General features: G+C 41.5%; 1 protein-coding gene across 1 annotated transcript in view; it reads left to right on the top strand.

The window, feature by feature from the left end:
* Positions 1–13,429, top strand: part of LOC106580495 (hexokinase-2) — a 100,693-nt gene that overhangs the window by 16,150 nt on the left and 71,114 nt on the right. The window contains exons 2-5 of the mRNA XM_014161633.3: positions 3,599–3,761; positions 10,500–10,648; positions 12,347–12,466; positions 12,608–12,703. Coding sequence (XP_014017108.3) covers positions 3,599–3,761; positions 10,500–10,648; positions 12,347–12,466; positions 12,608–12,703 — 528 coding nt within the window. The remainder of the gene's footprint in view (positions 1–3,598; positions 3,762–10,499; positions 10,649–12,346; positions 12,467–12,607; positions 12,704–13,429) is intronic.

Here is a 13,429-nt window from a genome sequence, read left to right as displayed (position 1 = left end):
CAAAATAGAGACATACACTTATAACCACGTAAACAAACAGATGGTTCCTTTTGTATAGCTATTAGCTACCCATTGTCACTGCACGTAAACCTCATAAGCATTGACTACTCATGTCAGGCTATAAGTCAGACATTCAATAAGGAATCAATAGCGTCCTGTCCAGGGAGTAGACTGGTACGTCAAGCTGCCTCACGCTACAGAAACAGGAAACATGCTGTCACGATCCTCGTCTTCTGACGATATGTTGAAGTCACTGTCAGAGAAAGTGGACCAATACGCAGCGGGTTGCGTGCTCATCATCTTAATTTATTAAATAAATGTGAACACGTGAAAACAAGAAAACAAAGAACGACTAGTGACAGTTTCACAGGCTATACATTCCCTAGCAGTGCGAAATACAACTACCCACGAAACACAAAGACAAACACACCCTACTATATAGGACTCCCAATCAAACTAAACATAGAAACACAGACATAGACCAGTGACAAACCCCATAAACATACATCAACTACCCTCTGCCACGACCTGACCAAACTACAATAACCAAATATACTCTATACTGGTCAGGACGTGACACATGCTCCTGCCCTATTAGCCTTTCTGTCTCGAACAAGGCCTGTTGTAATAATGCATTTTCTTTTCTCTGTTGCCCTTTCCTAAGGTCAGGTGGTTAAATACCTTTACCACCTTCCAGTTACAGTGCATTCGGAAAGTATTAAGACCCTTTGCCTTTTTCCTTATTTTGTTGTTACAGCCTTATTCTAAAATTGATTAATTATTTTCCCCCCTCATCAATCTACACACAATACCCCATAATGACAAAACAAAAACAGGTTTTTTGAAATTGTTGCAAATGTATTAACACTGAAATATCATATTTACATAAGACCCTTTCCTCAGTACTTTGTTGAAGCACCTTTGGCAGCGATTACAACCTCGAGTCTTCTTGAGTATGACGCTACAGGCATGGCACACCTGTATTTGTGGAGTTTCTCCCATTCTTCTCTGCAGATCCTCTCAACCTCAGTCAGGTTGGATGGGGAGCATCACTGCACAGCTATTTTCAGGTCTCTCCAGAGATGTTCGATCGGGTTCAAGTCCGGGCTCTGGCTGGGGCCACTCAAGGACATTCACAGACTTGTCCTGAAGCCACCCCAGCTTGGTCTTGGCTGTGTGCTTAGGGTTGTTGTCCTGTTGGAAGGTGAACCTTCACCCCAGTCTGAGGACCTACGTGCTCTGGAGCAGGTTTTCATCAAGGATCTCTCTGTACTTTGCTCCGTTCATATATCCCTGAATCCTGACTAGTCTCCCAGTCCCTCCTGCTGAAAAACATCACCAGAGAACTGTGGAGCACTGTCAGTGACCATCGGGTTCTTGGTCACCTCCCCCCAATTGCTCAGTTTGGCCAAGCGGCCAGCTCTAGGAAGAGTCTTGGTGGTTCCAAACTAGTCAGCAAAAAAAGAAACGTCCTTTTTTCAGGACCCTGTCTTTCAAAGATAATTCGTAAAAATCCAAATAACTTCACAGATCTTCATTGTAAAGGGTTTTAACACTGTTTCCCATGCTTTTTCAATGAACCATAAACAATTAATGAACATGCACCTGTGGAATGGTCGTTAAGACACGAACAGCTTACAGATGGTAGGAAATTAAGGTCACAGTTATGAAAACTTAGGACACTAAAGAGGCCTACATACTGACTCTGAAAAACACCAAAAGAAAGATGCCCAGGGTCCCTGCTCATCTGCATGAACGTGCCTTTGGCATGCTGCAAGGAGGCATGAGGACTGCAGATGTGGCCAGGACAATACATTGCAATGTCCGTACTGTAAGACACCTAAGACAGTGCTACAGGGAGACAGGACAGACAGCTGATCGTCCTCGCAGTGGCAGACCCGTGTGACAACACCTGCACAGGATCGGGTACATCCGAACATCACACCTGCGGGACAGGTACAGGATGGCAACAACAACTGTCCGAGTTACACCAGGAACGCACAATTCCTCCATCAGTGCTCAGACTGTCCACAATAGGCTGAGAGAGGCTGGACTGAGGGCCTGTAGGCCTGTTGTAAGGCAGGTCCTCACCAGAAATCACCGGCAACAACGTTGCCTATGGGCACAAACCCACCGTCGCTGGACCAGACAGGACTGGCAAAAAGTGCTCTTCACTGACGAGTCGCGGTTTTGTCTCACCAGGGGTGATGGTCAGATTTGCGTTTATCATCGACGGAATGAGCGTTACACCTAGGCCTGTACTCTGGAGCGGGATCAATTTGGAGGTGGAGGGTCCGTCATGGTCTGGGGCGTTGTGTCACAGCATCATCGGACTGAGCTTGTTGTCATTGCAGGCAATCTCAACACTGTGTGTTACAGGGAAGACATCCTCCTCCCTCACGTGGTACCCTTCCTGCAGGCTCATCCTGACATGGCCCTACAGCATGACAATGCCACCAGCCATACTGTTCGTTCTGTGCGTGATTTCCTGCAAGACAGAGATGTCAGTGTTTTGCCATGGCAAGCGAGGAGCCCGGATCTCAATCCCATTGAGCACGTCTGGGACCTGTTGGATCGGAGGGTGAGGGCTGGGCCATTCCCCCCCCAGAAATGTCCAGGAACTTGCAGGTGCCTTGGTGGAAGAATGGGGTAACATCTCACAGCAAGAACTGGCAAATCTCACCCCCCCCCCACCCCCTCCCCCTCTTGTTCAGGGAAACATTATTCCATTTCTGTTAGTCACATGTCTGTGGAACTTGTTCATTTTGTCTCATTTGTTGAATCTTATGTTCATACAAATATTTACACATGTTAAGTTTGCTGACAATAAACGCAGTTGACAGAAAGAGGACGTTTCTTTTTTTGCTGAGTTTACTTCCATTTAAGAATAATGGAGGCCACTGTGTTCTTTGGGACCTTCAATGCTGCAGAAATGTTTTGGTACCCTTCCCCAGATCTGTACCTTGACACAATCCTGTCTCGGAGCTCTACTGACAATTCCTGCGACCTCATGGCTTGGTTTTTGCTCTGACATTCACTGTCAACTGTGGGACCTTATAGAGACAGGTGTGTGCCTTTGAATGTAAACTTCCGACTTCAACTGTAATTGCAAAAGGGTTTTCTAATGATCAATTAGCCTTTTTAAAATTATAAACGTGGATTAGCTAACACATCGTGCCACTGGAACACAGGAGTGATGGTTGCTGATAATGGACATCTGTACGTCTATGTAGATATTCCATTAAAAGCTGCCGTTTCCATCTACAATTGTCATTTACAACATTAACAATGTCTACACTGTATTTCTGATCAATTTGATGTTATTTTAATGGACAAAAAAAATTGCTTTTCTTTCAAAAACAAGGACATTTCTACGTGACCTCAAACTTTTGAACGGTAGTGTATATTTGCAAAAATGTCTAAACCTGTTTTTGCTTCGTCGTTATGGGATATTTTGTGTAGATTGATGGAAAAAAATTATTCATTCAATTTTAGAATAAGGATGTAACGTAACAAAATGTGGAAAAAGTAATTGGGTCTGAACTTTCCGAATGCACTGTATTCTATCTTACTCTGTTTTCTTTCTCTCCCTCTTAAGGTGGATAAATTCTTGTACCACCTGCGGTTATCGGACGAGAACCTGATCGACGTGTCTGAGAGGTTCCGGAGGGAGATGGATAAGGGGCTGGGCCGTGACTCCAACCCTACGGCCGCTGTGAAGATGCTGCCCACGTTTGTGCGCTCCACCCCTGACGGGACAGGTAAGGGGGTCGGTGGAGAGGGGGTCTCACAGACATCTGTTGAGTAATTTCTATTTTATTTACGTTGTGTCCCAAATGGCACCACATTCCCTTTACAGTGGGACTGGCCAAAAGTACTGGTCAAAAGTAGTTCACTATAAAGGTAATAGGGTGCCATTTGGGACGCAGACTTAAATGTTATTTAATCATGAAGTCCCATTGAGGTCAGAAGACTTCTTTCTTCAGGGAGGCCTGGAGAAATCTCAGTACATCCATGCCACAGGCCCTTCTTAGAGTCCATAGAGACCCATGCCTTGCCTACTAATGCACTGTGCAGGAATAAGAAAAATTGCACAATCCATCAATAATTTCATATTGGTAACTTGCTTAGATGAGGGCAGGCTGGTAGGAAGTTTTTTGAGTGACAGTTGTTTAGATGGCAAATGAGAGACTGGTGGTGAAAAGCACATAAATCCTGAAGCTGTGTGTCTCAGCTGCAGATTATGACCTGTGTCAGTGAACTGTGTTCAGAATGATACAGCTAAGCCCAGTTAAGAGCCATAGATGGATATATATATATTTATAGCTATATGACTCTGGCCCCATCTAAAGTGTTTTTTAATCTTATTTTACCTGTATTGAATGAAAAAGTGCCATTGGTGTCAGAAGACCTGGCCTTCAAGCCTTCTCATGCACAGTCATTGGAATCTTCAAGAAACAGCACAACCCATGCTTATAAATGTCTCTGTATACATCAATGATGTCGCTCTTGCTGCTGGTGAATCTCTGATCCACCTCTACGCAGACGACACCATTCTGTATACTTCTGGCCCTTCTTTGGACACTGTGTTAACAACCCTCCAGACGAGCTTCAATGCCATACAACTCTCCTTCCGTGGTCTCCAACTGCTCTTAAATACAAGTAAAACTAAATGCATGCTCTTCAACCAATCGCTGCCTGCACCTGCCCGCCTGTCCAGCATCACTTCTCTGGACGGTTCTGACTTAGAATTTGTGGATAACTACAAATACCTAGGTGTCTGGTTAGACTGTAAACGCTCCTTCCAGACTCACATCAATCATATCCAATCCAAAGTTAAATCTAGAATTGGCTTCCTATTTCGCAACAAAGCATCCTTCACTCATGCTGCCAAACATACCCTCGTAAAACTGACCATCCTACCAATCCTCGACTTCGGCGATGTCATTTACAAAATAGCCTCCAATATCCTACTCAACAAGCTGGATGCAGTCTATCACAGTGCCATCCGTTTTGTCACCAAAGCCCCATATACTACCCACCACTGCGACCTGTACACTCTCGTTGGCTGGCCTTCGCTTCATAATCGTCGCCAAACACATTGGCTCCAGGTCATCTACAAGACCCTGCTAGGTAAAGTCCCCCCTTATCTCCGCTCACTGGTCACCATAGCAGCACCCACCTGTAGCACGCGCTCCAGCAGGTATATCTCTCTGGTCACCCCTAAAGCCAACTCCTCCTTTGGTCGTCTCTCCTTCCTGTTCTCTGCTGCCAATGACTGGAACGAACTACAAAAATCTCTGAAACTGGAAACACTTATCTCCCTCACTAGCTTTAAGCACCAGCTATCAGAGCAGCTCCCAGATCACTGCACCTGTACATAGCCCATCTATAATTTAGCCCAAACTACTACCTCTTCCCCTACTGTATTTATTTATTTTATTTATTATTTTGCTCCTTTGCACCATATTATTTATATTTTAACTTTGAACTTTCTTCAAATTATAATTCTACCATTCCAGTGTTTTACTTGCTATACTTTATTTACTTTGCCACCATGGCCTTTTTTTGCCTTTACCTCCCTTATCTCACATCATTTGCTCACATTGTATATAGTCTTATTTTTGTCTACTGTATCATTGATTGTATGTTGTTTTACTCCATGTGTAACTCTGTGTTTTTGTATGTTGTCGAACTGCTTTGCTTTATCTTGGCCAGGTCGCAATTGTAAATGAGAACATGTTCTCAACTTGCCTACCTGGTTAAATAAAGGTGAAATTAAAAAAAAAATATATATATATATATATATATATATATATATGTCAACTATGGACTGGTTGTTGAGGTGAGAATAGGAGGGAGTTCTTTTGTTTGACAGCCCTTTAGATCAGGGTTTCTCAATCTTCGCCCTAGTTTCTCAATCTGGGCACCTTTTTGTTCTTGCCCTAGCACTCACCCACTTGATTCAACTAACCCACTCATCAAGCCTTTTGATTTAAATTGGGTGTGTGAGTGCTAGGTCAAGAACAAAATGTGCACCCCTTTGGATCTCCAGAACCATGATGAACCCTTAGCTAATGAGAGTATGCTGGTGAAGAATGGTACATAGAAAATCTGGGCTCTGTTATAATATCCATCCACACTAGCATACCACTTTGAATGAAATGAATTGGGCATGCACTCTAGGAGGGATACAGCTTTTGTCAAAATTGACTTTTTTTTGCAGGTTAGAAGAACTTACCAGCAGGTTAGGAGAATTAACGTAGCAGCTTAGGAGAATTAGGTTAAGGTTAGGAAAAGGGTTAAGGTTAGCTAAAATGTCCCCCCAAAAAAATGTTGACGTAGCTGTATCCCATCTAGACATTACACTCTAGCGGTAGGCCTATGCTGCATGAACATTGAAATGTCCCAGCTGCATTTTCCTTTGAGTTTGACCTGTGTTCGTGACTGTGACCGGGGCATATCAAAAGTATATCAGGTGGCATATCAAAAACCACTCTTGGAGACTGGGGAAGGTGATTTGTCATAAGTGACTGGAGAGGAATGGTAAATGTGAATTGCAGAGGAAGTACAAAAGCACCCAGGCCAAACCTCTGTTTGCTCAGCCTGTTGACTCTGGTCATTATTGGCATATTAAACGCCAACCTAGCAGATAAGTGTCTATCCAGCTGAACCACTGTTATGTCTCCCTCCCTCTTTCTCATCACTTTCTCTGCCTCTCTATCTTGTCTCTCTCTCTCTCGCTCTTTTGACTAGTGTTGCACGATATACCGAAACGTCTGTACTTTTTTTATACTAAAACATGAAAAGCGGTTTGGTACTAGAATTGTTACTTTCTGTACTTATGTCAAATGTGTCTCACGTGACATCATATATGGATTGAAAGGATCGACTCTGTCAAAGAGTCAGACAAATTATTGTTACTTTCTGTACTTATCTCAAATGTGTCTCAGGTGACGTCAAAGATTCAGACAAATTACTGAAGGGGGCAGTAGCTAGCCAGGCTGTGTTTGCACATGCAGCTGACACGAGCAAGCCACTTAAGAAGCAAGCAAGAAGAGCATGGCTTCTTCAAACTTAAATTTCATACCTTCACACACACAACTTTTATTATAGCTCAGTGCCCGCAGCTTGTTGACCAAACTGTCTGCAGAAGCGAACTATGGGAATACTAAGTAAAAGGTGTTACAACAACTAAGTAAAAGGTGTTACAAAGCAGTACAGTGCAGTTTATTAGGCTACAGATTAAATAAGTGATGAACTTCACAGGGTGGTGAATGTGCAAAGTGATGAGCTTGATGCTCCTTTCCAATAAATAATGAGGGTTTTATTCTGGTGACATGATCAATGCTTGGTTGCCATTTGACAAATACAAATAACTCTCTTATCCATAATAATCTCATAATGTAGGTGGCCTATCTGCGAGTTGTTGTCTATAGCGCACATGCCAAGACCAGAGTGGGCACATTTGCTATATAACGCAACAGTTTTTGACACAACCATCAGTAGAGTTGAAAAGGCGAACGAAAGCCATTTAACTTGTATTTGTGTTCGGTACATGGCAATTTAACGTCAAAAGTTATTTTTATGTGCACTATGTCAACAAATAATCAAAGCTTGATGATGAGTTGGTTATTTGAATCAGTTGTTTAGTGCATGGGGGGACACTGCTGTAGACTAAATGTCTATGGTAGACTATTGCAGTATGAATGAAAAAAGGAAACCGCACACTGTTCTTGATAGTATCACTGATATTTAATAAGCTTACGTATCGGCCTAACGGCCTTCGTCAGAGCTTTTGTGAATTTTCAGAAAACAGCACCTCTATGTAGACCTAGCCCCACCCACATCCGTTCCACGTATGGAAAGGGGTTGGAGGCAAAGGAAAAATAAATAAGTGCTACCAAACATAACAATATGCATTTCACAAATATTACAAAAGTGTATAGACAAGACGTACCGAACACGTCCATAAAATCACAACGAGGACATAGCAAGTTTTCATTAATCATTTGGTACATCATACGAAAAAACAAAGTAATCTTAAATAGGAACATATTTTAAATTCACAACATAACATACATAGGCATTTCATCATTAAGTCCTTTAGGAAATAATGTCTGGAGGGTGAAAATCCAAAAACATTCTCTTTTGCTCAGAGTATTATTAATATCACCTCCCCTGTCTGATATCTTAACTTTCTCTATACCACAAAATCTAAAGGTAGAAATGTCATGCTTTTGGTCATTAAAATGTACTGCGACTGGATAATCCCTGTCGTTTCTCCTGATTGAACTTTTATGTTCACTAATTCTCTGTTTGAGAGAACCAGAGGTTTTACCGACATAGCAGAGCCCACATGGACATTTAATAATGTAAATAACATGGGTGGTGGTGCACGTGATGATATCGTTAATTTGAAACCGTTTTCCTGTGTGTGGGTGGCAGAAATATTCACACATCATATTGTTGCACTGTGCGCATCCTCTACATTTATAGCTACCATTTGGTAGCGGGCGTAAAAGAGCCTGGCTGATTTTCTTTCGTGGCTGGCAGTTGGCATGAACCAATTTATCGCGCAAATTGCGACCTCTCCTATACACAATGAGTGGTGGATTCTTGAATTCAGCCGGCAAAGCTGGGTTCCGATGATAAAATATGCCAATGTTTCTTAACCACACCTCCCACTTTTCGCGAATTCAAAGTATATGTGGTTGTGAACATAACGGAGTGTTCTTTTGCTTTAGCTGGTCTTTTTTGTAACAATTCATCTCGTGTTTTTCCCAATGCCAAATGAAGAGCTTCATCCACACATTGTGGCGAATAGCCTCTTCTTAGAAACCTAGTGCGCATCTCCGCTGCTTTTTCTAGATAATCATCATTGGAATAGCATATACGGCGCAGTCTGAAAAACTGGCTTCTAGGAAGTCCTCTTTTTAATGGCTCAGGGTGGAAGCTGTCCCCCTGTAATAGAGTATTTCTGTCTGTTTCTTTTCGATACAGAGTTGTAAACAGGGTTCCATTTGATTTCTCAATCCACATATCGAGGTAATGAACGCGTTGAGTGTCACTTTCAATAGTAAATTTGAGATTGGGATCCATGTCATTGAGTAGTGCCATAAAATCTGACAGCTCTTGTTCAGTTCCTTCCCATATGCAAAAAATGTCGTCAATATATCGATACCACTTCAGGATTTTATTCAAAAATGGATTTTCGTTTTTGTTAATGACTAAACGTTCTTCAAATAGACCCACATAAAGGTTAGCATAGCTCGGATCGAATGTGGAGCCCATCGACGTTCCATTCGTTTGGAGGTAGTATTCATCATCAAACCTAAAATAGTTATACTTTAAAACATATTCTGCCAGCTCTAAAATAAAGTTTGTTGGTGGATATTCATTAGTATCTCTGTCTCCCAAATAGTGAGCTAGTGCTGCCAGCCCCCCCGCATGGGGAATGCTGGTATATAGACTCTCGACATCTAATGTGACCAGACTATTGCAGTATAGAAGCTTCAGAAATTAGATATTCTATTTGTTATTTTATTTGTTCTACCAGTTATCAATATATTGTTCAATGTTAAAAAAAATATTATCTGTATCGAACAAATCTGGTATTGTGTGTGTGTGTGTGTGTGTGTGACAGCACTACTTCTGACTCTCTCCTCGTTCTCTCTCTCCTTCCTTTCGATGTGGTTTTCTTTTCAGTCTAAATTATGTGGTTAGCCATTGATCATGTAAACCTCACTTTGAAAAGGACATTTCAATGAAAGGGACATTGAAATGTTGAATGTTAGGTAGTCTATTCACTCAAAAAATGTGACAAGATTCAAAACGTATTTTATACTTGTTTATTGCGTTGAATAAAACCTTAGTTTGGTATTAACATTTTATGTTGGTTGTTATGTATTATAACATAAGGTCAGTCCATTGAAAGATTCACCTTTATATCTCATAAAAATGGTAGCAGGTCATGGGTATGTTATTGGCAATGGGTGAAAGACATCACTTTTCAAAGAGGACTCCGATGTTCAGAAGGAGCCTACTGCTTCATGGTCAAAGTCCTTTGTGGTTGTAATGAAATTCATTTGTCTGACCCGTGATCACCTCTGCTCCAATCAACATTATTGCTGCTCATGGTTATCTCTATTGCAGCTTTGTAGCTTTCATAAATACTGTGGTAGAAACGTATACACTTTTTTTATAAAATAGTACTTTGACATGAAAAATACCATTAGGCCTAGTTTTGGTACATTCTTGGATTTATTGTTGTCCTCCTCCATATAGGCTGTTTGGAAGACTTGTAGTATATAATTTATTTACCAAGACGAGCACCACATTCCCACTTAAATATTTGGTAGAGCATACCTGTTTTCTTTACCCTCGCTATTGCAGTTTAGTAGACTTAGTACTGTTATTTGTAATTTTTTTTGTATCTATTTTTTTTTCTTGCTTTACAGCATTTTTGAGTATGTGTGTTTTTTCCCTGACTCTTCCAGAAAAGGGAGACTTCCTGGCTCTAGATCTGGGTGGGACCAACTTCCGGGTCCTGCTGGTGAAGGTGTCTGACAACGGGAAGCAGAAGGTGGAGATGGAGAACCAGATCTATGCCATTTCTGAGGAGCTGATGAGGGGCAGTGGCGAAGAGGTGAGAGGAGAAGGGGATGTTCATTTCAATGGACATCAGGAATGACCTAAATTCACACAGCAAATCCCTGCAATGGGCCAGATGCTTGACCTTATTACAGTGACTTCTTAAACGGCCAATCGGGAGTTGAAACAATAACAAAGCAACCACCCCACCACTGTTTCTGTAAAAAGCTGAGGGATGGGGCTGGAGAAATGTAATTAACACACAGACCTATGGATGCAAGGACTGACCATCAATGATATCAAAATTATAGTTTTAACTATGTTATGAGGCTGTAACTTGTTTGTTTACATTTACTTTATTTACAAATATTGGTGTAAAACGGTTTTCTATTTTGGGTTCTGATGGGGTACGAAACTAATAAGCTCATGAGTCATAAGTTATATTCTTCAAGAATCAACAGATACATTTTTTTACTTATAAATGAATGATATGTATGTAGCAACTGCTGATTGTCCCTTTTAAACACTTTCCCTCATCGTTCAGACCAAGCAGTATCAATGTCGGTAGGTCTGTTTTATGACATTTCTATAACATCGCCAACTTTGATGCTGGGAAGAACATCTGGTTCTGGAATAGGGGTTTCATAGGTATTTCTAAGTCTAACTGTGTTTGGTAAAGACAACGGATGACTGAATCTCTGGGAAGTACGGAGGCTGGGTCAAGTTCAGTACGTGCAAAATAGTGTGAGCGGACCAAGTCATTTGGTGTCACTCTAAAGTGGAAAGGTGGAATAAACGAGTCCAGAGTAGGTTTTCTTGATTCAACACAGTTCTCTATTGATGGATTTCTGACAATACAAACACTCCAACACAGTCAATGAGAATCTCTAAAGGAACAACATACATCTTCTTCTTTAGATGACACAGGATCACATTACGATTATCTTCAAACTATAACAACAATCACATATTCGTCACCGTCTTAATGGATCTTCTTGGATAGCACCTATCTCCCCGTAGCCATTCTCCAGAGATAGTTTATCTTCCCCCCTTCTTGCTGGTTCCATCCTCTCTCTTGTAGGGCAAAGAGAATATCTCATTCGTACTGTCAGCTGTGCTTAATTGACTCTGGTTACCTTGTCTCACATGCCTTGTTGGGCTACTATCCGTGAGCCCAGCCTGCCCTCTGGTGGTCCTTCCACAATAGAGAACTGAAAACAAAACAATCGTATTGATATTGAACACCTACGAGCTACCTCCTCTGTTTTTAAAAGGTTTTCTACCATTTGGTGCCTACTGAACACAACTTTGTTTTAGTCCTCTTGGTTAGGGTTGTCATATTTATCTCAGGTATATTTATATATTCTTAATTCCATTCCTTTACTTAGATGTGTGTGTATTGGGTATATGTTGTGAAATTGTTAGATATTACTTGTTAGATATTATTCCACTGAGTTAGAAACACAAGCATTTTGCTACACCCGCAATAACATCTGCTAAACACGTGTGTGTGTGTGTGTGTGTGTGTGTGTGTGAGACCAATAACATTTGATTTGGGATGTTCAATAAGGGTTGAGGTTGGTAATGGCTTTTATGTCATATTTGTAATATTTGACCCTAACATTATAATTTCGCTAAAATACGAGAAAAATGGGGTGGGAAAAACCATAGATCATATCAATGAACTGAAGGGGTTACTATTACGTTGATCAGTTTGCTGCTGTATGTTAACACCCCTCTGTTTCGCCCTTAGCTTTTCGACCATATTGCTGAGTGTCTTGCTAACTTCCTGGAGAAGCTGGGGATCAAGAACCAGAAGCTTCCTCTGGGTTTCACCTTCTCCTTCCCCTGCCAGCAGACCAAACTGGATGAGGTGAGGAATAAGGAGGTTGACTATTGAGGACCGCATTTGAAATTTAAACAGAAAAAAGGAACCGTGATTTGGAGGTTTAAGCCTTCAGAATGATCCAGAAGTTGTCATTGTCTGTGTGCGTGCGTGTGTATGTTCATGCAGAGTATTCTGGTGTCATGGACCAAGGGCTTCAAGTCGCATGGGGTGGAAGGGAGAGATGTGGTCAGCCTTCTGAGGAAAGCCATCATAAAGAGAGGGGTGAGTCAGTGGAAAATGAATGGGCTAAGGTTATGCACCAGTGGCAGCACTCGTAAATGCAGCACTCTCTGTGCCTTGCCACATCATGGCATTTTCTTTCCATACAGATAATGTATGGCCTCCCAGCAAACTCCAAGACATTGTGTGCTACAAAAGTAATCTGACCTATATAGGTTATGCTGAAAGTATAACATGAAGGCTTCAGGCCAGCAGCATTAAGATGAACTGAAACCTAGTGTTTATTCAAGTTTTTAGAAAGAGACCATCACACTCACACTATCAAACAAAAAGATACGCCATACAAATATACAGTACCAGTCAAAAATGGTATAATAATAGTGAAGACATAAACTAGGAAATAACACATATGGAATAATGTAGTAACCAAAAAAGGGTTCAACAATCAAAATATATTTTAGATTCTTCAAAGTAGCCACCCTTTGACTTGATGACAGCTTTGCACACTCTTGGCATTCTCTCGACCAGCTTCACCTGGAATGCTTTTCCAACAGTCTTGAAGGAGTTCCCACATATGCTAAGCACTTGTTGGCTGCTTTTCCTTCACTCTGCGGTCCAACTCATCCCAAACCATCTCTATTAGGTTGAGGTCGGGTGATTATGGAGGCCAGGTCATCTGATGCAGCACTCCATCACTCTCCTTCTTAGTCAAATAGCCCTTACACAGCCTGGAGCTGTGTTGGGTCATTGTCCTGTTGAAAAACAAAT

The sequence above is a fragment of the Salmo salar genome, chromosome 20 (genome assembly GCF_965601325.2).
Source record: "Salmo salar chromosome 20, fSalSal1, whole genome shotgun sequence".
Classification (NCBI taxonomy): domain Eukaryota; kingdom Metazoa; phylum Chordata; class Actinopteri; order Salmoniformes; family Salmonidae; genus Salmo; species Salmo salar.
The sequence above is the reverse complement of the archived record's forward strand: the minus strand, read 5'-3'. Positions and strand labels throughout refer to the sequence as shown.